Source organism: Chenopodium album, chromosome 12 (assembly GCF_948465745.1).
Source record: "Chenopodium album chromosome 12, dcCheAlbu1.1, whole genome shotgun sequence".
Taxonomy (NCBI): domain Eukaryota; kingdom Viridiplantae; phylum Streptophyta; class Magnoliopsida; order Caryophyllales; family Amaranthaceae; genus Chenopodium; species Chenopodium album.
The window spans coordinates 16016165-16042175 of record NC_137845.1 but is presented as its reverse complement, the minus strand read 5'-3'; the positions used below and the strand labels follow the sequence as shown (position 1 = coordinate 16042175).

At 33.8% G+C, this 26011-nt stretch overlaps 1 protein-coding gene, 1 non-coding gene and 1 pseudogene across 2 annotated transcripts; 1 reads left to right on the top strand and 2 right to left on the bottom strand.

Annotated features, from left to right (window-relative positions):
• Window positions 1–11700: 11700 nt before the first annotated feature.
• Window positions 11701–11774, bottom strand: TRNAV-AAC (transfer RNA valine (anticodon AAC)). The gene has a single exon. It is a non-coding gene; the product is annotated as a tRNA-Val (tRNA).
• Window positions 11775–15707: 3933 nt separating this feature from the next.
• Window positions 15708–16730, bottom strand: LOC145572134 (pectinesterase inhibitor 6 pseudogene; annotated as a pseudogene).
• A 3284-nt stretch (window positions 16731–20014) lies between these two features.
• LOC145572133 (mitochondrial zinc maintenance protein 1, mitochondrial-like) lies at window positions 20015–23351 on the top strand. Its single transcript, XM_081631152.1, has 2 exons — window positions 20015–20332; window positions 22847–23351. Exons 1-2 carry the CDS (start codon window positions 20092–20094, stop codon window positions 22921–22923), a joined length of 318 nt encoding a protein of 105 aa, XP_081487278.1. The 5' UTR covers window positions 20015–20091; the 3' UTR covers window positions 22924–23351.
• Window positions 23352–26011: the final 2660 nt, after the last annotated feature.

Below are 26011 nucleotides of genomic sequence, written 5' to 3'. Positions count from 1 at the left end.
TAATCATGCAATTGTCCATGAAGCACAAAAAGTAGGCTAGTAGTCTACAACTCTAAAAGGAGAGATTGTTATATACTCCCGAATGTACCATACACCCAACTAATCCAAGGTTACTTTTGATCTTCATTTGATGATTAAATGGAAAAACAATCATCATTCATTTGATGATTAAATGAAAAACAATCATCAAAATGAGAACAAAATACTTATGAGTGTACCGTGTACGGTGCATTCGGGTGTATATAACAAATTCCATTCTAAAGGAGATTTCAATTACTTGAACAAATTAAGTTATAAAATAAATAAATAATAAAAATTGTTGAATAAACATGTGATGATTTATTTATCTTTATTTAATCCTTGCAAAAAAGAAAAAAAAATTATTCATATTAAAGTTATAATGTAAAACTTTAAATTAAATTTGATTTTATAACTCTATATTTATTTTATTTTATTTATTTATTTATTTGTTTTTTTTTTATTGATAGAGAATAAAACATATTCCTGGGCCTCAACCATTAGCTTAAGCTTTTGGTTGAGTTGGTCCGCTAACATGGTATCAAGAGTCAACGTGACACAAAGGTCACGTGTTCGAATCTCATCCACCCCTCCTTCAAAGTGGAATTAATTCGCACCAGGTATGGGTGGGCCTGTGTTGCATCCACATTTCAAGCCCAAAGGGCCTTTCATGTGAGGGGGAATGATAGAGAATAAAACATATTCCTGGGCCTCAACCATCAGCTTAAGCTTTTGGTTGAGTTGGTCCTCTAACATTTATTTTTGAGGCCATAACTCTATATTTAATTGCGTAGTCTATTATTCACAATAGAATAAATATTTATACGAAGTATTTGTTATTGAATGGATCTCATTTATTTGAATTTTAATTTAATATCAGATTTGATTGAATTGGATACAATTCAAAATCGATTTAGGTTTAATTTGGAAAAGTTAAAACCAAATATTTCATTTTGAATTTGGATTTGGTCATAATCAAAACCAAATCTTGAACTTTCACCCATACTAATATATCTGTTATTAGAGTGTGTTTACCCTTTGGGTGATATATTATTGTTGATAGTCTTAATATTTGCTTAAATCTCTTCGTTGTGTACATAGTTCTTGTTTAGGGATCGAGAAAGAAACTTTAGGCGTGGAAGTTGGATATGATGAAGGCAATTAATCAAGTAAAGTGGGTTATAATTTCTCATCAGTAGAATTGATAAATAAAATGGATTTTGAATTTTGATGTTGGTTGGGTTGCATGAGATAATGAAGAAATGCAATTGATGTTTGCATGAGGGATGATAAATGTACAAATTTGATGAACTTGATTGTTTAGAATAAATACATACCATTAGATTTGTGCATGCATATCATGATTGACATATATATTGTGGCTCTTTTTGGTGGGCCGGGGATTGGATACAAGGAAGATGAGTATAAGTTTCACTAGGAAGCTTAATTGGGAAAAACTTTGCAAGTCCAATGAGGATGGGGTCTAAGCCATATATAGGAGGATTGTTGATTTCGACAAGGGAATGCTAGCCAAGTAGCTAGGGTTCGTTGACAACTACCTAAACTTTTATAGAATGCATCAATTGGGGTAGATGAAAGTCAAACAACTATGAAGAGCTTTTAACTTCAAAATGCTCCAAAATTATCAGCATCTCTCATATGATCATTTATAATGCCACATGGACGCGCATGTATCATTCATACTTAGCCTCATGATCCAAAGACTAAGTTTGCATCTTTTGTTGTAAACGGTGATAGCTTTATAGGAAAGTGTGTCAACTAAATAGGATGAAAAAATGCGTATATTTAATTTAAAAGAAATATTTAATGTACTTTGTAGTGCTTGTGTTTATTAATGATAGATTTTTCTAGAATAGATTTTATACTTTGTATCTAAGCATATTTGCTCCTTAAGAAAAAAGGTTTATCCTATGTTATATTTAGTTCACCTTAATTTTACTTATTTAGAAAAAATGAGTTCAGTGATCAGATCAGAAAAAAATAAGTTTGATCACACTTTATCGTATTATGTGCCCTTTTTTCCTATTTTGGATTGAGTATTAATAAAACAAACAAACCCTTATTGAATTGAGTATTAATGAAAAAAACATTCCTGTTTTCCTATTTTGGAGGTCCAAAATATTGTTCATGTTTCCATTTTTGGATAGTACGTAAAGACCATCATAACATCACTTTTTAAACTTTATTCATTGTACTTCCTAATTTACCTTTGAATTTTGCACATGTCTTGTACTTTTGTCCACCTTTTCTCTCTAACTTTTGTCTGTGATTGTACTTTTCACTTTTACTAGGGAGGCCTATGCGCGCGAAAGGGCAAGCTCTTATAAAGAAGTTGTATTGGCATATATTTACACATTTGGTTTGGGTAGTAGACTTGATAGTTTTAATACGTACTATTTATTTATGTGCCTATGTGGTGGCTTTGTAGACTTATCAAATATAAAAAAGCCACCAAAATCTTTTATGACATTTATTTTTTTAAAAGCCTCAAAAGTTTGACCGTGTTATTTCAAAATCATTATTAAATAATATTTAATTGATTTGCATCCCTTCATATCTTAAGCTATTGTTAGTTTAGAACTTTTAATTGATGTGCATGATTCAATAGTACCTAACGTGTTTTTCTTCAAATGAATTTTTTGTAAGCTTTGGTCATACGGAGTTATAATATGCGAAATGTTCATTTTAGCTAAAAACTTAATAATGTAAGTTCTTTAATACCTTCTAATATCTATATCTATATCTAATACTAAAAAGAAATTATCACTTAGTTATTCCTCATAAATTCTCTCCATAATTAATGCCATTTTTTTCCCTATCATCGATTTCCCTTGATTTTAGGATTATTAAGTTCTTTATACCTTTTGACAACATCTGCTCAATTATTACTAGTTAATATGAATCTCATTCAAATTTCATAACGTTGTTTGTGTGCCATCAAACAATGTACAATTCAAAAGCTAATAAAACTTAACAATAGTTGCAATTAAAGGACGACAAGATTGTAAATAAGAAGAGCAACCATGAAGGATTAAAAATAAACAGTCTCTAAGTAATAATTAATAAACAGTCTATTTGTACATACAATTTGTTTTTTTTTTTAATGATAATAATAACATATGAAGTTTATTTTATTTTTATTAAAAACATAGGCATTACAAGTTTTTTTGTTAAGAAAAAAATTTGAATGAATTGATGATATGTTTAATGAAAAAAAAACATTAAATATATTAATGAGAGTTAACATTTAATGAGGGTAAGAAAGTAAATACACATTTTTGTACACATTTTTTTTCATATTCTTAAGGGTATAGTTGGTAGCACACTATTATGTTTAATGAAAAAAAAATTAAATATATTAATGAGAGTTAACATATTAATGAGGGTAAGAAAGTAAATACACATTTTTGTACACATTTTTTTTTACATATTTTTAAGGGTATAGTTGATAGCACACTATTCCTAAGAGTTATCATGTACGTTTTATAAGGTAGGGATTAATGTACTTCATCCATTTTCTCTTCCTATTTGTTAAATACCGTGAAAAAACACAAACAAGAACTATACTATGGGACAAAGGGAGTAAATACATATAATCACAAATTAAAGTAGCTACCCGCTGCAAATTCTGTGCTACGCACTAGTTTAATTTAAAAGAAATGTTTAATGTACTTGTAGAGCTTATGTTTATTAATTATAGTTTATTCGAAGTATCCCAATGGTGTAAGGCCTTTCTAGAATAGATTTTATACTTCATATCAGAGTATGTTTGCTACTTAAGAAAAATGTCTTAGTTCATATTTAGTTCACCTTATTTTTATAGAAAATTTGATTTAAATAATCCAACATTTGATGTATTTATTTTTAATAATCCAAACTTTGGGGGTGTTCTATTTTATTAGGCCAAACCGGTCACCAACCTACAACAGTAGGTTACCTTGCCATGTGTCATATTTTGATTTGCCTAATTTTTTTTTTCAATTTTCTTTTAAAAAAAACTTTATTATTTTTTTCATATCCCCTTCCCCTTCCTTCATTCCCTCCATAACTCCCGACCATCAACATTAGAGCAGCCAGTCTCCCTACCCACCACCAGATCGAAGACCCACCACCAGCAGCACCATCACAAACCCAAAAACACGACACCTAGATCTCAAACCCGAAAACCCCTCGAACCTTGTTGAAACTTGACCCTCGAACCCGAAAACCCCTCGAACCTTGTTGAAACCTGACCCTCGAACCCTAAAAAACCCCACCCACCATCACGCAAAACCAGAACAAAAACCCATCCATCCTCCCTCATAACCTGCTCAAAACCATCGAAAACCCCTACCCCACCGCCGATTTTTGGGTTTTGGGGTGTTTGAAGTGGTTTTCATAAGCCCTAGAATTTATCCCCAATTTGATTAGGGTTTTACAAGATCAAGAATGGAGCTTCCTCAAAAACTCAATGATTTCATTAAAAATTCAATCGATCCTATGGGACTTGATTTGGAATTCTGGGTTGGTTATTGTGGGAGAGAAGAAATTTGGGTTATATTGGGAATTTTTATGGAAGTAATCAATCAATGGCAGACTTTAAAGAAAGTAATCCATGAGCACTTGAAATGGGGTGAGGGGAGGGAGATGGGCGGCACTTGCAGGGGGTGGGGGTGGGGGTGGTCGGGGAAGGTGAAGGGGAAAGGTTGGTGGTGTGGGATTTGGGAATGTTTTTTTTTTTTTTTTTTTTAATCCTCTTTTTTTTGTTAAAAAAATTGAAAGAAAAAAAAAAGTTACTTGAAGAACAGGTAGAAGGTCAATTTGACCTAATAAAATAAGATACCCCTAAAACTTGGATTATTGTGGAATAATTAAAAAGTTGGATTATTTAAATCAATTTTTCCTATTTTTATTTATTTTAGAAAAAATAAGTTCATTAATCAGATCAGAAAAAATAAGTTTGATCACACTTTATCGTTTTATACTTTTGTGCGATTTTTTTATCGTTAAATATCTTTAATTTTGTAATGAAAAAGAATTATGAAAATTACATATCAATAAAATACACATAATTACAATCTAGCAAAACCCCACTTGATTTTTTCTTTTTTCATTATACATTACTCGTATCATACACTTAAGGTCAAAGTTTTGTTAAATTAGACAATCAAATTAGATCAAATCAGCAAAAATAAGGTGGACTAAACAAGTCCTTAGATTATGTTTTGTTCATCGTATTTTGTTTGGAATTATTTTATCCAAATTTATTTTATTTTGTATGACCTTATTTTATTTTATATGAACGAATTTCATTTTGTCTAAACTTATTTTTTTGAACTTATTTTATGATTTTATCAAAAAAAAAAAAAAAAAATCTAATATCTTAATTAATATTTTGAAATAAGGTTAAATAAGTTAAAAGAAGATGAAACAAACATACCCTTATTGGATTGAGTATTAATAAAATCTGGCCTTTTAAGTAATAGTCGGAAGCATTACAATTGTGCCAAAAATCACTCCAAACTCGAAAAAAGGCTCACCAATGCATACTCGAAAGGTGTTATAAAAACGACTATTTACATTAAATAGTTGGTTACTATCGTGAAAGAGAATAAACAATCCTAATTTTCAATACCCGTACAAATAATTTAAATTCATGATCACACATTTTGCACTACCTTCTTAACACAATCATACCTTAAATACTCTTTTTGAAATTGAAATTTCAAGCTCTTGGACAATTCAATGCATTAATTTTCGGCGTACTAGAAACGAAAAGCTTTAAAGAGAAGAATCAAAGGGCAAAATGGTCATTCTTCCTCCAAAAAACTTTGGGTATGTTTTCCATACCTTAAGAAAAGGCCATATTGGTGGGAAGAAAATAAAAAGAAAAGGAAAGCCCAAATTCCACTTAAAGGCAATTTGGTGGGAAGAATTTTATGGAGTGATAACCGACGCTCTATCATTTTCGTTGACTAATCAAAAATTAAATCTGTCATTATTTTATTTTATGTATTGACGCTTTCATAAGTGTATTTTCTTGATTAACAAGTGTTAAGTACGAGTAGTCTTCTATCATGGGCTGTTTGTTTGTTACCAATCTACTTCCAACGCTTTGTATTTGGTCTTATTTCTGTGATTTACTTATTCGTTTTACACCACTTCGTCCGCACTATCTTATGTTTGTCCAAATGATTTTGGATTTTTTTAATCTTTAATAGATTGCTACAAACGGAGTACTTTATTTTTATTCGAGTATTTGCGCGTTAAACGTAACTTTATTTTACTAAATGTAATCATCATTAAATAGTAGGTACCTCCTCATCCTTAAGTGTATTAAAAGTCTTTGGACTCGTAATAACGAATTTGAATATTTAGTAACTCAATATAAAATCTATATTAATGTTGTTTTTTATTACTTTTTGAATATTGACCAAGGTTATTAGTTATATGTGTGTAGCTCATAAATATATATACATGACATTTTTTTTAATCTGTATTTTTTCTTTAGCAATGAATGATTTATGACCCCTTAAGGCACGTTTGGATTGGAGTTAATATATTAAGGGGACAGTAGAATTCAAATTAAGAAATATAAATGTAAATGTAATGATGCTATTACGTTATAGAGGATGATGTGTTGATATGTCAGCATTTCAGCGATAGATAGTGTACATGAAGAAAAGAGAAATGAGGAGAATATTACCATAAAAATTACTCATCACAATATTAGGATAACAATTATGGCCAAAACAAGGGCAATTTTTTCCCATCCTTCCCTTATTACCACACCATCACAATTCACAATCTCATTATTCTTGTGATCATCAAACCATCACTATTTCATTTTTCCTTACAAATAAAGTTATTGTGTTTTAAGCATGCCCTTACTAATTTTGAACTTTAACTCGGAGTAATTGTCTTTTAAAATGATGAATATAGTGAGCTTAGAGCAATTCCAATGGTTGAGAAAAGAGACTAGCTTGCAAATATTAAAAATATTAAGCTAATAGCTATACCATTGTTGCAAATCTTGTTAATTAGCTTGGTAAATATTTATTAGATAGAAATTAATATTAGGGGTGAGCATGGGACGGATACCCGTACCGTTAGTACTAATGGTTCGTGTACCCGATAACCAAAATACCTAAAAGTGATATCCATAACCCGAACCGATAAGTTCGGGTACTCGGATTTTCGGATCGGTTATAGGGTACTCAATAAGATATCCAATAATGATAATTAAACTTAATTATGTAGTTATTATGATATAATTTATCACTAATTAACAACAATATCATATGGTTTTGAACAAATTATTAATAATATTACTAATCATTGATATTATAAAGTAATTATGAAGTAAAGTAAGAGTTTAGATTTTAAAAAAATAGATTTAAGTAGAGAAATCAAGCAAAAAAATGTTTATTGGATCGGATCGGGTAACCGTTAATTTTAAAATGATACCCAATAATTATACCTGATAACAAATTATCGGAACGGATACCCGAACCGTTATGGTTATCGGATCGGGTACCCTAATTTTCGGAACGATTACGGATCGATTTTTCGAATTTTCGGTTTTTCGGGTAGTTTTTCTCAGCTTTAGAAATTATTATTAATTTAAAAATAAAATAATTTACAACTAGCTTAACCATTGGAGAAAAAACTAGCTAGAATTGTTGTGGCTTAAAAAAATGATGTGGCATGCCAAGCTATTAAATGAATTAGCCAACCATTGTAATTGCTCTTATTTGCTCACACTTAATTTCAGGCCCGTCTTAGAGCATGTTTTTTATGATACACAGAACAGGGCCCCCAAAATTGTGGGATCTAAAATTTCGTTGGTTCAATAAAAAAAAAAAAGTAAATATCTCATCTTTGTCATATTCCCGTAAAATAAGGTCACCATTTCCAAAACCATATCCAAACTCTTTAGATTCTTTCTTCTCCAAATTTAAGTATTTTATTTTAGTTTTTAAATTTTCAATTTAAATTAAACACTTTTTTTTTTTTTTTTTTAAATGTCTAATTCCCTTAATTGTACCCAACTACCACTATTTTTTAGGCAAACTTTAAGCAACAATTTATCCTCAATTATAATATTCTATTTCGATTCACATTAACTGTCAATTTATTTTCATATTATACCAGTATTAAGTACTTTCATACCCACAAACAATTAGTCAATTAGAATCTTTGCACAAAAAAAAAAAAAAAATACAATCTTTTTTCAATTGTAATTCGGTTCAATCCACAAGTTTTTTAGCCAAGAATTCTTCCATTAGAGTTCATAAACTTGGAGCTATGGTCTCTTTTATTATTATTATTTTTTTAAAGTATGATAATAATAATACTTTTTATCTTTATTTAAAAATGGTTCTTTAAATATTATTAGAGACCTAATTTTTTTTAATTAAAACAGGGCCTTCAAATTATCGGACACGACCCTGCTTAATTTTCATGGTTGGAATGACTAGCACGTGAATTTTGTTTGCGCCTTGTGTGTTGTGTCAACAAGCAACATCGATCGTTCACCTTTACTTAAGTAGTTTCTATTTCTATTCTAATTTTAATTAAAAATATATTTTAAAAACTCCTTTAACTAATTATATAATAAGTTAGTTACAATGAAAGTCACAAAATTACTCCAATATTATAGCCTTTCCGCACTTTAATAGGGTACTATAGTAGTTGTTACATGATTATGATTAATTTTCCATCATTTAGGGTAGGAGGACAAAATGCATGACAATTACCTAAACTTGTGATTGACACAACCTAACAAACTAGCAGATGGTGCATCACAATTTATTAATTTATTTTGTTTTATTACTATTATTATTTTTAAAATTTTTGTTACTATAAAATAAATTTCCTAAGCTAGAAAACTTTAGATTGTGTCGGCATCTTGTAATCTCATTTTAAATAGATTTATGATTAACACAATAATGTAATTAGGTTAAGAGTTAAGCACACATGATTAGCGTTTTTGAGGGCGAAAGATTGGTCAAAGGTATCATTGTCTAATTAATTAAAGGTAATCACGAGTCTTCATCCATTAATCTCAAGTATTGTAAAGTTTTACATTTTTCTTTACATTGTTGTATTACTCTAGTCTCTTTCTACTTTATTACTTACTAAAGTTGTAACTATCTTTATTAAGAGGTAATCACGAGTCTTCATCCTTAATCTTTCATTTTAAAAGTTTTATCAATTTTTATGTAAACTTATCTAAATTTATCTTAATCCATGATAATTGAGATTGGCCTTGATATTATTGGAAATTATATTTCTTCAGCACATTTTATTTGAACTAATCACTATTTGAACTTTTCAAAACATGAAGTGAACAAAACAATGCTCAGGAAGAGGAGAATGGAGTCCATAGCCAACCCTAGGTGGCTAGGCCTAACTCAAAATATTCTTGGTATGATTTTTTTTTTTTATTTATTTTTATTTTTAGGTAAGGAGAAAGTGGCGTATTGGATTGAGATTTAATTATCACACTAGATTAAAATTCCGTGCAATGCACGGTTATTAAATTTTTTGACAATAATATTACAAAATATAAATTATATACAGTAAAAGATATAAAAAGTATTTCATTTGGATATATATGGAATGTGATTGTTAAATTGGAAAGAAATATCAAAGGTGATTTTGCAAAAAAAAAAAAAAAAAAAAAAAAAAGGAAGCGAAAAGGGCGGGAAATTTTTTTACAAGGTAATGACAAGTGGTCATGGAAAGATTTGCTTTTAATATAGATTAATTAATTAATTAATTAATAGATAGATATCAATTTAACCCTGGTGCGGGCAACACTATTGGGGGTAGGGGAGAAGAGGCTGTGCAAGGGAATCCCACCCCCAACGGCACAACTTATCCCTAGCGAATGGTTTTTTTTTTTTTTTTTTTTTTTTTTTGTGTGTGTGTGTGTGTGTGTGTGTGTGTGTGTGTGAAGTAGATAAGTATATCATGCATTAGTATTTGGTACAAATATTATCTACAATAATAGTTTAAGGTGTACTCATGTACATAATATATGACTATATCAATGTCCATAGACGGATAGACATATCCATCAACTTTATAAGGTATTTTTTCTTAACCATATACTAATGCATGATATACTTATCTAATACATCATGTACCATTGAGTCAAAACTTAATTCACCATATACCACCAAAAACTTTCTAATATACCATGTACCATTGAGTTTAACATAAATGTCATAACATGCCCTTTTTCTTAACCCCGTTAGTCATGAAGAGTTAAATGTGACACGTGGCAGCCTCTAATTGGCTCTTATTAAAACTATTTAATTAAATAATTAATCAATTAATTAATTAAAAAACTTTAAAAAAAATAATTGAAAGAAAAAAATAAAACCACCACCAACTGTCAGCCTCTACCCCCTCCCCACAATCGCCACCTAGCAGCCCAGCCCCTCACCTTGAACCACCACCAACTGTCAGCCTCTGCCCCCCCCCCCCCCACTCACGTCGCCGCTGTTTGATTTAGCTGCAAACAACCAACCCAAAATCCCAAAACCAAAAATCGAAACCCTAGATTTTGATTTTGGGGTTTTAGGGTTTTGGGGTGGTGGTTCAGAAGGGGGGAAAGGGGTGGAGTTGGAAGATTGAGGGGTGACTTAGGTTCGTCGGCGCGGGGAAGGTGAGTTTGGGCGCCGACAAGTGGGTTTGGTCGCCGGAGAGAAGGTTTTTCCAGTTTTAGGGTGGGACTTGAAAGGATGGTGGTTTAGGGGAAAGGGATAGGTGAGTTCAGGTGGATTGTCTTGAGTTATGGTGGTTGCCAGCGGGGAGGTGGCGCCGGTGTAGACATGGTGGCGCCGGTGGGGGCAGGGCTAGGGGGCAGCGGTGGCTAGGTTGGTGGTGGTTTATTTATTTTATTTTTTTTAAAGTTTTTTAATTCTTTATTTAAGTAATTAATTAAATAATATTAATAAGAGCCAATAAGTGACAACCATGTGGCATAATTAACCTTAATGACTAACGGAGTTAACGGCGTTAGTCATTAAGGGCATGTTGTGACATTTATGTTAAACTTAGTGGTACATGGTGTATTAGAAAGTTTTTGGTGGTATATGGTGAATTAAGGTTTAACTCAGTGGTATATGGTGAAAAAACCGAAGGAAAAAACATTAGAAACCTCTTCTTACAAAGAGAATTCCTAATAATGCATCATAGGGTAGAACGAAAGTGACAAAGTACAAAGAGTTGTGTAGCATAATGTCCACATTCTCAATAATGCGATGACCAACATTGGCGATTGAGCTTAGTCAATTTCTCTATAAACGTATTTTGATATAGGTTCGGGCCGAGTTGACAATGACGAGCTTGATATAGATTATAGACATATTATTCATCCTTGTTGAGGGTAAATTTTGTCTATTACGAGTATAATAGATTATAGACATGATCGAGCATTTATCCAATACAATAATGTGTATCTATTACGAGTATAATTGTGTTGAATATTACAAAGTATAGTGTAAAATTTTGTCTTAAAGAGCAAATTCAGCTTATAGTACAAAAATACTACTTCTATAGGTCTATCTGTATTTCCTTTTACTGATTAATTTCTTACCTTTAATTAATTAAAAAAAATTATTATTTATTTTTAAAGTGACTAGACAAAACAATAAATTAAAAATGAAATGGCTTCGCCCAGGCTCGAACTGGGGACCTTCAGTGTGTTAGACTGACGTGATAACCAACTACACCACGAAACCAACTTGTTAAAAATTGCACATGATAATATAATATAAAGTATTAATATTCCAAACATGTATTCGATTTAAGAGCAGCCACGCACGTATGAATATTCTTTGGTCCCACTTGGCCCACTACAATGCCTTATTAATATAGTCATCACTCGACAATCACATTCATCTATGTTTTTTTGACATAAAACATGTTTATATGTTTGAATTATTGATTAATGTGAGGACCATTAACATTTAAAATAACATTCTTTAAGATTATTGTCTCACATCTTACAACTTATATTATAATTAGATACACTTGGTTTATTTTATGGTAATGCAATAGTATTAAAGATCTAAGAATATGTATACGTAGTAGATTATAATTATTGGGTCTCCATTCCTTAATATATATACTCTGCATGATCTCATTCAATCACAATTTAGGGATATTTTGTTTGTATTAAAAAACCATTATTTCTGACCAAAATCAATGGTAGGTGCGGCTTAATTAACTATCTGTGAGCTATGCTTTTTGGTCATGTATGTTGAGAAGGTTTGAATACCATCTCCTTAATGAAAATGGTCGCTTAGATGTAGCTTAGCTTTTTAAGCCATGTAATTTAGTAATTCAATCTAGATCAGCTATCGGGTTTTGTAACTCTTGTTCGAAAATACTCTTCGTTTTTTGGTATTATTGAGTAGACTACTAAACACATATTTAACAGATATATTGCATCAATTTGCATGTAATGCGAATCGAAGATATGGGCACACGTTAGAAAAACCCAATATTTAACCTTAAAAAAAAATATTACTTCCATTTCATATTATTTGCAACGATTAGACATTTTTCCTCTCTATTTTTTGTCAAACTGTTGCAAATAATATAAAAAGAGGTAGTAGAAAAAGTGTACACCAAGATTAGAGAATTCTTTTCTCAAAATTAAACTCTACCTTATCGATCAAAACTCAATGAAGCAAACATAAATTACAACATATGAACACAACATTTAGACTAAGGGCATGTTCATATTTATTGAACTGAATTAGACTGATTAGAGCTGAACTGAAATGAACTGAACTGAATAGAGTTGAAATGAATATTTTATGATAAAGGGAAATTAGAAGCTGAACTGAATTGAATTGAACATCTGAACTAATTGAAGCTGAACTGAACTGAAATTAAGCTGAAGTGAACAAATCCTAAATAGAAGTATTTCATGACACAATTTTCCTCCAAACATGCACTAATTATACTGGGTTAGGTAGAATATCAAACACCCTCATGGTTATTTGTCTGTATGTCATTTGACCTTAAGCAAAGCCTATTTTTACATTAGGACCTTATTGTTAGTGGGCCTATTCGGTATCAATAATGCATTGGAGCCCAAATTTTTAAAATGTATGTAGTACATAACTAACAAACAATCTAGGACTTAGCTTTATCAACTTTTACCCATAAAATAACTTTGCAGAAATTATTATCTGCTTATATTATCTTATTTTTATTGAATTGAAATTATTTTTGTTAAATTGAAATTAATTATATTGAACTGAAATTATTTTACTGAACTGAAATTATTTTTGCCAAACTAAAATTATTTTTACTGATTCTCTATTATATTCTTTCTTTATAGTTACCGGATTTTACTGAACTGAAATTATTTTTACTTAATATTATTTTTATAAGGTAATTGAATAGGGCTTTTTCTCGATCATGTTAATAAACATGATAAATATCTCAATTCTCAAAGGGGTATTTGTGTCATTTTGAGTATGCAAGTGAGGTTTACTTAACTTTATATTCACCTAACCATATGACTCAACTTGACTCGGCATGAATTGTCCTTCTTGTCAGACCCATAAGTTTAAATTAAGGCCATGCTCACTTCACCTTATTTTTGTTGAACTGATATTATTTTTGGTGAACTTAAAATATTTTTACTGACTGAAATTATATTTATTGATTTACTATTATATTTCTTCTTTTAAATGACTTACTTAAACTGAGCTGAAACTATTTTTAACGGACTAAACTTATTTTTACTGAATTGAAATTAATCCAATCTAAATGAAACGATAGCCAAATTTACCAATCTGAATGACCCGATAGCCAACTTTACTATTCTACTAGTTGACACTGAAGAGCTCAATTCCTTTATTTGCCCCTGCAATAACGGCAGAGTGTGCTAAAACTTGTGAAGCTACATTGTCTCCACTTCAATCATGTGATTCTCATTTAATCTCCCTTTCACCCCTTAATACATCACCGCTCCCTATTCAATCCATTCACACAACTCCTAAATCTTACAATATCTCTTTTATAATGTCCCTTTCTTTTTGCAATTTCTAACCATATTCTTCCTTTAGTTCCTAAATTAGTCCACAAAAATCTCATGAAAGACCTCTCTTTCTTCTTCCGTAAGAGCTTGATGGGTTCTAAAATGGGGAGAGGCATTCGCAACGTATGCAACGACGACAATTCAACTTCTACTCTCAACCAAAAACAACCATCCATAACACCAAACTCCCAAGAAGCATCCTCTTCGTCATACATGGAACCTGATTATGTGCCCCCTAGGAAGAGTGTAACCTTAGAAGAAATGATACTTCAACTCGAAATAGAGGAAGAAATTGCAAGAAAAGAAAAGGCAGGGTACTACAAATACAAAGAAGAAATGATGAACTTTCCTCGTAGAATGTCGTGTGTGAACAACTCCGACATCCTACGATCAGCTAGGAATGCATTGAATCAATACCCGCGTTTCTCCCTGGATGGGAGAGACGCGATGTATAGGTCTTCTTTTCGTAAAAGTAGTCCATCCCCTCGTGTAATCGACGGGCTTAAGCTAGGGAGGATGTTGCATTTGCCAAATAGTGTAGGAGGGGAGAATGTTATATGGTGTAAGCCAGGGGTGGTGCCAAAGTTGATGGGGTTAGAGGCCATGCCTTTGCCTATTAGTAGTCTTTATAAAAAAACTAAGAATAAATCAAAAATGGATACGAAGCAAAAGTTGTGCAACGCTATTAGGAATCAGAATTTGAAACGGAGGGAGAAAAGCGAGGCAGAGAGACGACAACAAACGAGGCACGCAAGGAATTCGGATGTGTGTTGTGGGGATATTAAGAGATTAGGGCGTGGTAGTAGTGGTGGTGGTAGTCGTTGTTCTTCATCGAACGAGTATTGTGTTATGAACCCCATTGCTTTGGAGCCTGTATATGGTCTAGGAGGACCAATATCATGGCCAAATCCTTATAAATACACTTCACATTAGTTGTTGTAAGACCTGTAATCTTGTAATCGATTATCTCATCATAGTCATAAGTTATGACAATTTTTGTTGTCAAAAATTTGCCATGCTTACATGAATTTTGCTTTTGTAAAACTTGTAATCTTGTAATCAATATCATTCGAACCATAATTGTTTTGTCAAGATTCAACAAGGTATAACAAAACTTATATGAAAACATCAAATCACATATCAGAAGGCTTGCCTTTATTATAGAAGTGGCATTTGGGTTGTTGCTTTTTTGAGGTATAATTTGGATTTGGATCCAGAAGAACAGATTAGCTAATCAAGTATTGGATAGTATTTCTTGATACAAGGCCAACTTATGTGATACAATAATTATACTCCGTATAACTTATGTCATGACATCTGTTGTTAATTGCCACGGAGTACTAGTATGTACTCCATAGCAGTAGCAGTGTAGCACGATATGTAAGTGAAACAACTTAAAAATTCTTTTTATTATTAGTTTTATTTTCTTTATTTATGAAACAACTTAACAACTCTTGTAAGTGATAATATGATAATTTGTTCAGCAAATTAGAATCATCCGTTGCCAAATAGCACAAAATCTACCAACTACTAGTATTTAATTACTCCGTACCACTTAAGAAAACAATGACAATCGACATTAACTATGAATTTTAGACTTTCAGAACTTCATAGGTAAATCAAGCAAGAAAAGTCCATCAATTATAGTACTTGAATTTGTTCACTTGTAACACATTTACAACCATAGGTAATTCACACATTTATGTATATATACCTAAACTGAAAACAATTATCAAAGCTTTATTATAACACACTATAGTACATACATATGTGGTACCATTATCACTCTGAAAGTGATCTTTTATCTACCTTCATAATCTTTTCATCAACTAATCCACAATAAACACCGCGAATTATACCAAGAAACTTAAGAATCATCACCCAAATCTTGCAATTCAGTAGTAGCAAGCTTATTAACAAGAGCAAGAGCATTACTAGTAATATAACTAGCATTTTGAACCTTGTCACATAACCTAGTAATTTGCTTGTTTTTCCGGCCTCTTCGAACACCCTCGAAACCATTAATACAAGTGTCTTGATCGGTCAATGCAGCACTTAACCATGTCAAAACATCACCCATTTGCTCCTTAAACACACCACTACTTAACCTTCTTAACACACCTAATGATTTATGAAGATCGTCTAGGGCACCTTGGATGCACTCCACACAATCAGACAGAGCAGCCCTGTTTCGTGTCCCTCGAATATGACCGTGTTTTCTAGTCGTGTCGAGGTATTGTGATACTACCTTGACCTCGGAAATGGTTACCGACACTCCTGCTCGTGCCCACCGGCTAGGACTCCGTTTCGCGTTGTTTGAGTACGAAGCCAAGGATTTAACACAAAGGTCTTGGTACCTTGTAACACTACATGCTTCACGAACATAATTTGTACCATCAACAAAGGCGATGAATAATATTAATGTGAAAAATAAACAAAGGAGATAGAGATTATTGAATGGTTTTGTAGTAGTTTGGATCATTTTTTTTTTAAAGTTAGTTTTCAATTTGAGTATAATTACCAAAAAATGTAACACAAAATTAATATAAGGCTAGAGTTTAGCTTATTTCTAAGGGGTGTGTATAAAAGGGCAAGAGAGTGGTGAGTGTAATAAATTAGTGGAAAAGGAAGGGAGATGTATTAACATGTGAATGGGTGAAAGCAAGGATCTCATGAACTTAAAAAGAGTATGTTAGGTGTGTCCATCAATGCAAATGCAGTTTCTGTCTCTTCATTAAAAAGATTACAGTGATATCTAATAATGTAGAGGTGTTCTATTGTACTGTCAATATCTAAATATAGGATGAGAGGGCGCCACAAAAACAAGTAACGAGAACATCCACTGAAGGGTTTGGTTCGGTTCGGTTCGATTTTAAGTCGAGTTTATATGGGCCGGTTTGATATTGGGTATGGATGTATGGTTTTTATACGGGTCGTTATAATAGAGTTTTGGGTCGGATCAGTTTTGAGTTGAATAAAAGTGGTTTGGGTTGATTTTCAATTCCAAATGTTGGAAATTTTAGAGGTTGGTTTCACCTAGATTGTGTTAGTAACAAATTGTTTCATGATTCGGTTTGGAAATAGATGAGGAAGTTCATGCCAATAGTTACTCTTATTATAAATGACAATAATAAATTAAATAAGTATATGTTGATACATTTATACCTCATGTTGGTATAATAATGTTTGACATGGGCTTGATTTCCAAAAGGTGGAGTGCATACTCTTTGGGTTGTTTCCTAAAGTATCTCAGTATCACCATATACATGATTTTTTTTTTTTTTTTTTTTTTTTTTTTTTTTTTTTTTTGGGAAGGAGGAGAGTCTTACTAAATATAGCAAAAGTTCATTAAAAAACAAAAACAAAGAGAACAACAATAAGTTAAAATTCAACGAAATTATATTGAGAAAAGAATTTTTTTTTTTTTTTTTTTTTTTTTTTTTTTTTTTTTTTCATATTTTACGATAAGTCGATGGATAATCATAACATGTATCTTAATTCCAATTTATTGATATAACATAACATAGACCAAATATCAACCGACCAAAATGCATTTAGAATAAAAATAACCCAGATACAATCTTTGCTAGCAATAACTCAATTACATCATAGTTCATTAGTTCATACATAGTTAATAGTTTGTTCATAATTTATGTGGTCGACCAAAAAAAGCATCGTTCTAATATAACGTTTTAATGACCTATTGGAAGTTGGATGATGAGTCAATCACAAATTGTACTATCTTCGTAATAAAGACAACCTTTTCCAAACATCATTTTGGTTTAAGTCTGATTGGAGTGAAGAATTAGTTGAATTTATTTTCAATTGTGTCAAGTCTATCACAATTTAATTAGTATGACGGTATTACATATATTTCAATTTTAATCATATTTATTCTTGAATTGACCGGGATCAAACTCATCTTAATTCGGCTCCAATCAAATTACTACCTTCGTTTTAGAATAGATGATACAGTTTGTTCTTTTGCATTATTCATTAATTTGTTAACTTTGACGGTCTATGTAATATTTTCGTTTTGTCATTTTGTCAATTCCAGAATAATTGATACAGTAATCTTTGATACATATGTCAATGCACCCGTTTGACCTTAACTTTATAAAATTAAATATTAATAATTTTTTTTTAAAAAAAGTTGATATTATAAAACTTTATATTAATACCTATTTAACGATATATTTAAAATGAAAATATATATTTTATATGTCTCTAGAAAACAAGGTTTAGGTTGGAGTATATAAATAGTTACAAAAAAGTCAAATATGTCAATTATTTAAGAACGGAGGGAGTAGTTGCAACATTAGGTTTTTCAAACTATTTTATTTTATCTCTAATCACTCCTATTAGTCGTATTGTATTTTGTACAGAAATTATTGTTTCTGGAAACATAACTCTTCTGAGGGTGTTAGGGTATCACGATGTCCTAGAGTAGTCGAAGTCCAACTGTCCAAAAGTCCTTAAGAAAGTCTATGAGCTCTGCTTTGCAAGAACGTCTGAGGACTCGGCCTACAAGAAAGAGAAGGTTAGCTGTCTGGGGGTGTGACTCGGAAAAGCCCCTCTGATACTTAAGTTAGTGAGTATCACTTTCAAGAGAGAGAAAGTAGAGAGAGAAGAGAGAGATTAGAAAAAGTTACAATCATTAATTATTTTTTGAAAGGACAATCATTGATCATTTGTGAGCTATTTATAAATGTACTTTTCAGGTGGCAAAACTTTACTTTAGTGGGCAGATTAGGGGTAAATCTATAATTTGTGATTATTAATTGATGGTTAAGGATGATGGGCTGGACCATGCTCCATGGAGAGCTATTTTCGGCTTTTCGCCATTCTAGGTACCTTGAGCTTAGGACATGGTCTAGACTTAAACAGAAGTAAAAATATAATCATGTAAGACGACTTTGTGCATTGGCGTAAAACTCTAGTGTTGCAAGTATAATGGGGCGATTGAAGTATAAAAAACTCAAAGGTTACTAAGTACTACCTTCGTTTTTTTTAGTTGACACATTTTGACTTTAGCACTATTCACTCACTCCCCTTTGACCGTGTTTGTGCTTTATACATAATGAAAGTAATATAGTCGTGTGCAATCTTGTTAGATTTGTCATGATATATATTTTCAAAATATCAACTTTTCACAATTTTTGCTTATCGGTAATTAAAGATATTAAGGGCTTGTTCACATCAGTTTAGTTCAGTTCAATTCAAATCCAATCAGTTTAGCTCAGCTCCAATCAGTTCAGTTCAATTCTTAATTTCCTTCTCTCATAAAATATTCATTTCATTTCAGTTCAGTTCAACTCCAATCAGTTCAGTTCAGTTCAGCTCCAATCAGTTGAGCTCAGCTCAGTTCAGTAAATGTGAACAGACCCTAAAGGTTGAATTTATTCATTGACAAACGTGACTAAAGAAACATGTCAACTAAAAAAAAAACGGAGGAAATACCATTTAAAAACATTGTCAAATTAGTATTAATAAATATTTGCTTAATACGTGGTATCAATTTTTTATTAAGGTATATTTTCATATATTAACCGTTTAGCTTATAATTTGTACAAATCATATGTTGACATGTGTGATGTGTTTGATCAAACCGTGTTAATTATTATTGGGTCACATTTAGATGAGGTGTCACCCGATCTGACCCGATTCGAAACCGACTCGAAAAATATCCGACTCAAATTTGAACTCGAGTGTACACAATAATTAGCATGACTCAACTTTAAAAATTGATCTGATTCAACCTCATCAGACCCGATCCGATTATTCAAGTAGATACCTCTATAGTCACTTTTCAAGCTTTAACCAAACTGTGTCAATTATTAACGGGTCACATTTCGAGCCTTAACCCGTTAACCGGATCATTCGATTTGACTCAATTTTGCCGGGCCTCCAAATCTCCAATCGACCTTCTGACACTGCTCCTCCTTCAACTGCAAAACCAAGAAATCAACGATCAAAGTTTCAGAGAAAAACTGGGAGAGATGATGAGAACGGAGGTGCTTAAAGTCTACAGAGAAGTTTTGAAGGCAACTCGTAAATCATTTGCAGGAGATACCCAGATGCTTAAAGCTTCTGCCATGGAAGTTCGCTCCAAATTCGAGGAGAACAAAAACGTCAATTCCAAAGATGATATTCAGAGACTCATTGATGAAGCTCATGAAGCTTCCCATTTCATCTCCACCATGATCGTCCAAGCCAAGCTCAATGAACGGGGTGGATATGGTAATTCCTTTTCTTTCCATTTTTGTTCTTTTTTTTTTTTTTTTTTTTTTTTTTTTTGGGATTTTTGTGTTGTTGGGACTTGGGAGAAATTCTTCCCTTTTCAGATGGTTTTTGGGATTTTATGCTTTGTTGGATTGATGGGTTTATGCCTGAAGTTTGAAATTGAGAGAGGTGAAGGTGATTTAAGGAGTTTTGTGATGAAATTAGATTGCCTGCCAACTGTTTGATAATTGTCTGAATGAAAATGGTGGAAAATTTGTGGATTATACCGCTAATGCTAGTTGAATTCCTGCTGTTTGAATGCTATCTAATTGGAAAATCTGATTATTGTAGTCTGTATTTTCGTATTTTGATTTGCTCGATTGAATGGGGATTGGATTTAGGGTTTAGTTGAAAGTATGTGTAACGCAATTTAGAAGTAGAAAGCTTATTCAATTGTTGAAATTTATTTTATTGATCTACTAAGATCCCTGGCATTTTGCTGGGTTGCAAAACTTTCATGTAATCATCTGTTTGGTTTTAATATGTGTTTGATATAGATTCACAGTTGACTCTTGATAAGCTAACTCTACTCATTTAGAATTTTTGGTCGTGCACTTGACGCTAAACAGAGCCGGATTCTAGCAGACATGGTGTTTTCTGGCCATTTAGTTAGAAACGATGGAATATAGGGACTATTTAGAATACTTACTTGATTAGTAACTTGGGTAAACTATTGCCTTGAGTAGCCAAATTGGAAAATATTTCCACAGCATCGAAGCTGTTTGGTAAGTTTTCAGAGCTGCGTATTGAACACAGATGTTTGGAATGATTCATATTTGAAGGGAAAAAACTGATTACTGTCAAGTGCTCTGATAGGACTTAACAGCACCTGTTCCTTTTCTTCTTCTGATTTACCCTCTCTCCTATAAGGTCTTAACCTCTCTCACACCTGGATTCAGTGGTTCTGATGCTAATATTCAAACTAGTGTATAAATGCAAAAGTTGCTCCAACTATTAGATCTTATTAGGGCTGGTTATTAAACATTTTTTTTTCCTTTCAATTTTTCTCCCTGACTCAGATTTAGGCTACTGTCAGAAAGAGGAAAGTAAAGCCAACTTTAAGTTCAGTTACAAGAGTTTGAATTTCATTACTGTCTTTATTCTGAATTAGAACTTCTAAAACTTCAAGCCTGCTGAAACAGATATACCCTCTGAGCAATTAAGGACTGAATTTATACTATCAGTAGCAGGATGAGATAGGTTAGGTGCATAAAGTTGAGGAACTACTGAACTAGGAAGTATTGTGGATTTTTTTTCTTAAGAAATTCTGATTTCTGGAGCTCCCTCTCTTTGGAGACGCCTCTCAACTAGCTTTCACAATGTGTAGTTAACTAAGCCTCAGCATTCTATCAACATTTGTTTAAGCTTCTTTTGGTGAAATGGAATGGTATTTTTGCTGCTTTGGCAAATATAACTATCTAATGTGGTCCTTTAGGATAAAGTCAGTAATTTAGCAAGGATACGACCAATTGAGTGAAATGGCTGATATGGTATTGGGGAATAATCTCTGAAATTTTAGCATAATGGATTGTTTTCTGTACCCATGCCTCTAGGAAACTTTGATCTTAGGCAGGATTAGGGACCCTTGTGTGTTGACTCCTGCTGTTTCTGTTGGAGCCTTGAGTTTATAGATGATTGACCTCTGCTATCTCATAGAGGAAAAGCAAAGGACTGAGTGAAAAAAGTTATTATTCAATTCTAAACGGATTGTCCCAATTAACTTCATCAAATGAGTGTTACTACTCCCTCCCTCTGTCCGGTGACTATCTTCTGTTCTTTGTTGAAGTCTTGAAGCTACTTACTGTGTTTGGCTGCAAAGGATTGAAAGAATTTATGCTAATTACTAATTAGTCTAAAACCAGTGATCTCTTGATTAGTGAAGTTGTTTCAAGGGTGTCTTAGATGTAAGAGCTCTATGAGAGATTAATGCTGGCAACTGGTGACATGCTCCTTAAGCTAAGGCCCAGATTGATTCTTTCTCCAAATTATGTGGTTGCTTTGTCATACTAATAGTGAGTTTTGTTTCCATGTATTTTCACTAATTTGGTGAGTTACCTTTCAGAAGAGGTTGTTTGCACCTACATGAGTAATCTTGGGATTGCCCTTTAGAGGATTTGGTAAGGGGGTAAGGAGAGGAAGTGTAATTAGAGCAAAACTCCCAGGATCTTCTCATGAGTTTTTTTGTTTTCTAAGTTTTTTTAGGATAAGGTATTGGGCTTTTTCAGAGTTACTCTTGATGAGGTTCAAAGGAATTGATTAAATTGTAGTCTTTGTTTCAATATTCAGAGGACAGTATGTCCTGATTGTTTGTTATCCTTTTTTGCAGCCGTTGATATAATCTGTCTTTTTCCCCCGCTTAGTCAGGAAAATGGCCATGTCATTTTTTTTTTTTTTTTTTTTTTTCGTTGAAGAGTTTAAACCCATTTTTTACGTTTCTTTGATCATTTAACATGGTATACTTATGTGGTGCAGAAATGAAACCAAGTAAAGATCACGCTGGGGCAACCTTGGAAGTTCCATCAGAGGAGATTCTGAAGAAATCAGCATAACAGACCAAAATTGGCCCTCAAAATTTTTGTTCATCATTTGTTTAGGGAAGTTGATTATCTCTGGCTGTGGAAGCTTACCACATTACCATTCCATTTTTATGGGAATCAGCAGTCAGCTTCAAAAGCCTCTTGTTTCTTGCTTGTCTGGTTCAAGAACATTAACTAGCAAACATGTACCGATTTTTGTTAGCAAATTTTTGGCTGGTTTGCGATTTTAAACTCTTCTCAAACCATTTCTGACCTTCAAGATTAGTATGTTGGGATTAAGGCTTTGTTGTTGTTTACCATGTATTATAGGAAATAGGAAGAGACCTATTGCCGACAGTTGTTTAATAAATTTCATGGGTTCCTCCTAACTCATTGAGTCTCGATGACTAATGTATAAGAACAAAGGAGACTTGAAATCATATGGTTATTGTTTTGGGTGAGTTACAGCTCAAGGACTGATCCGACTGTGCCTGTACCTGCAAAACAACAGAGACTTTGGGGATTTGGAGTTCCGGCTCCGACGATCAAGTTAGAACGTGCTGGAGAAAGTAAAAAAGCGAGAAAAAGGTAAAAGTGAGATCTTCTCGGATTCCGAGATCAGGAGATTTCTCTGATGTGAGAGAATGTAGGGTAGGTGTAATAAATGATTGAATGTGTCCCCAAAATGGGGGAATATCTCCCTATTTATAGGGTCGTTGGGAATTGTGCCCTTGCATAGGTCATGTGACCTAGATTTGGTGGGTGGCTCCGTTTTGGCGGCTTTTTTGGGAAATTGGGCCTCTGAAGGCCGCCATTCCTTTTCCTGACAGTGGATTTCACGTGTCATCTTGTTAATGGCCCAATTTGGACCAATACTGGGTGGACACGTGTCCTGCTTTCATTAGGCCACGTGGCAGGGTAATTTTACCCAAAACATTTGCCCCTCACAGATGTGATGTGGCTACTGTTCACTTTCTAGGGAAATTACCAGGGTCTCCCTAGGATTACCCCTCTATAAATATAAAGTTTACCCCTCATTTTTCGCATATTTACGAAAAAAGTTTTAGAGAATTTGAGAGAATTTGCAAAGTGTTATCTGTCGTCTGCTATAGTCCGCCTGCTTCAAACGACTCAACTTACTTCAACCAGTATCTTCTGTAAGGTAACCGCCTGACTCTCTTCTCCTTAAAGTTTTACATCTCCGCCTGTGTTTGTTTTTCATTACTTTCATAAATGGTTTCACAAACATATACGGCACGGCCTAGAATAGCTGTCAGCCGGTCACCTGGGACGGCTAAATCTAGGATTAGGGGTGCCGTCTGCTCCATTCCTTCGTCCCCCAATCCAACCGTCTCTCTGCAGGACACTATGGCCAGGACAAAAAGAACAGCACGGCCGCCTAGTGATGAGGAGGATGAGGGTTCCCCAAGGGTGCCCAGGAGCGAAGTTCAATATGATGCGCCTGGTGCCCCGAGTACCCCAGGCGACTCCATTCTGAGGGAGTCAGATGATTCGGCCGATGGGAGGTCCGAATCTGTACAAGGGTCCTCCCATTCAGGTGCTTCTTCAGGCGGCTCCGAAACTGAACAAGAGTCGCCTGCTGAGTCTGACGAAGAGTCCGCCTTTCCTGAGAGAGGTCAGGGAGAGGCATCCTCCTCTCTTCAGGACAAGTACACCCCCTATTTCACACACATCTCTCTTTCCACCCAAAAACTTATACAGAAGGGCCTGGAGGAATTTCGGGACTCCTATGTGATGGGGGCCAATGTCCCGGATATGAAGTCAATGTCTTGGCTTTAGGGGACGCAGTAGTCTGGCCTCTTAACCAAAGCTACAAAGACTCTGGCTTTGGCTGTTATGCGGCCGTGATATAGGCGGGTTTGCGATTTCCCTTGGATCCGTCTATTGAGGCGATCCTGGATGGATACGGTCTGGGGGTATGGCAACTCACCCCCAATTCTTGGGTTAATATTTTGGGGTTCGTGGTCGGCTGCAGGATACAAGGCGTCGAACCAAGCTTTGAGGCGTTTGCCTCCATGAACTATTTGAGCAAGGCTCCAAAGTCAGCCGACCCCGGCTGGTATACCCTTACAAGCAATAAATATGATGACTCTTGGAAAAGAGTCCAAGTGGAAAGACTGGAGAAATAGATTCTACATAATATCTTCTCCGAATACCAGCCGGAACACAAAGTTCAACTCCAGGAATCAAAATCCCTATCTTTTGGGCCACAAAGCAATGCTCCCGCCTGTATCTGACGAGGGTTGGGATCAGATTCTGGAGCCTGGTTTATTTAAGGTGGAGACTTTGACCATAAAGGGGAGTGCCGAGAAAGAGATAACCTTAAACAGTTATATCCCCAATTACGAATGGCTTATGGACCCAATTTATTTAGCCGCCTGTGGGCTTAGTGTAGAGAAAGGTCGAGGTGGGTAGCCGGATGAGTGTCTTGTTGCGCATTGTTTTTATTTATGCTTTTCTAACCACCCATTCGACCTTTTGCAGAAGAAGCAATGTCTCAGCTTACCCCAACAAAGAAACCAAGCGGCTCCGCCTACCGCCAAATGATAAATAAGAAGAATCAAATTTTTAAGAAAGAACAACTTGAGCATGTAAGTTTCATACATTCGGCTCCTTTCCTTTGAATTTGAAACACACATTTTACTAAGTGTTTGATTCTCTTGTAGGAGGGTTCAATTAAGCCCTCTATCCTTTCCGGGTTAAATCTGAAGCCCCCCAAGCGGCCTCTTGGTGAAGAGGGACAGACCCCACTCAAGCGGCCCTGGAAGACTGTTGCACACGAGCCCTCCGCCAGCAACTCCGGGTCTCACCCTTCAACAGGCGGAAAATCGCCAGCTGCTATGGCTGCTCTGAAGCAGGCGGCTGACTCGAAGTCTTCAAAAGAGACGCCTGCTGTTGGGACCGACTCTCCTGGCAAGCGCCGTGACAAACAGGCCCAGGACTTGTTTGTTATCTCAGGTATCTGATACTTGGTCAAATTCAATGCGGCCTCCCAATAACTTAGGAGGTTTGGACTCATTGATGCCGGATGTGTATTCACTAACACCCAAATTTATTCATTGTGTAGAATCCCCCCAAGTTCCGGATCTTCGGCAAATTG

Bases quoted from the DNA above. Each gene is read 5' to 3' on its own strand.
- LOC145572133 (XM_081631152.1), top strand. From the start codon at position 20,092: ATGATGAGAACGGAGGTGCTTAAAGTCTACAGAGAAGTTTTGAAGGCA. The intron at 20,333-22,846 runs GTAATTCCTTTT...TATGTGGTGCAG, and splicing joins CAATGAACGGGGTGGATATG to AAATGAAACCAAGTAAAGAT.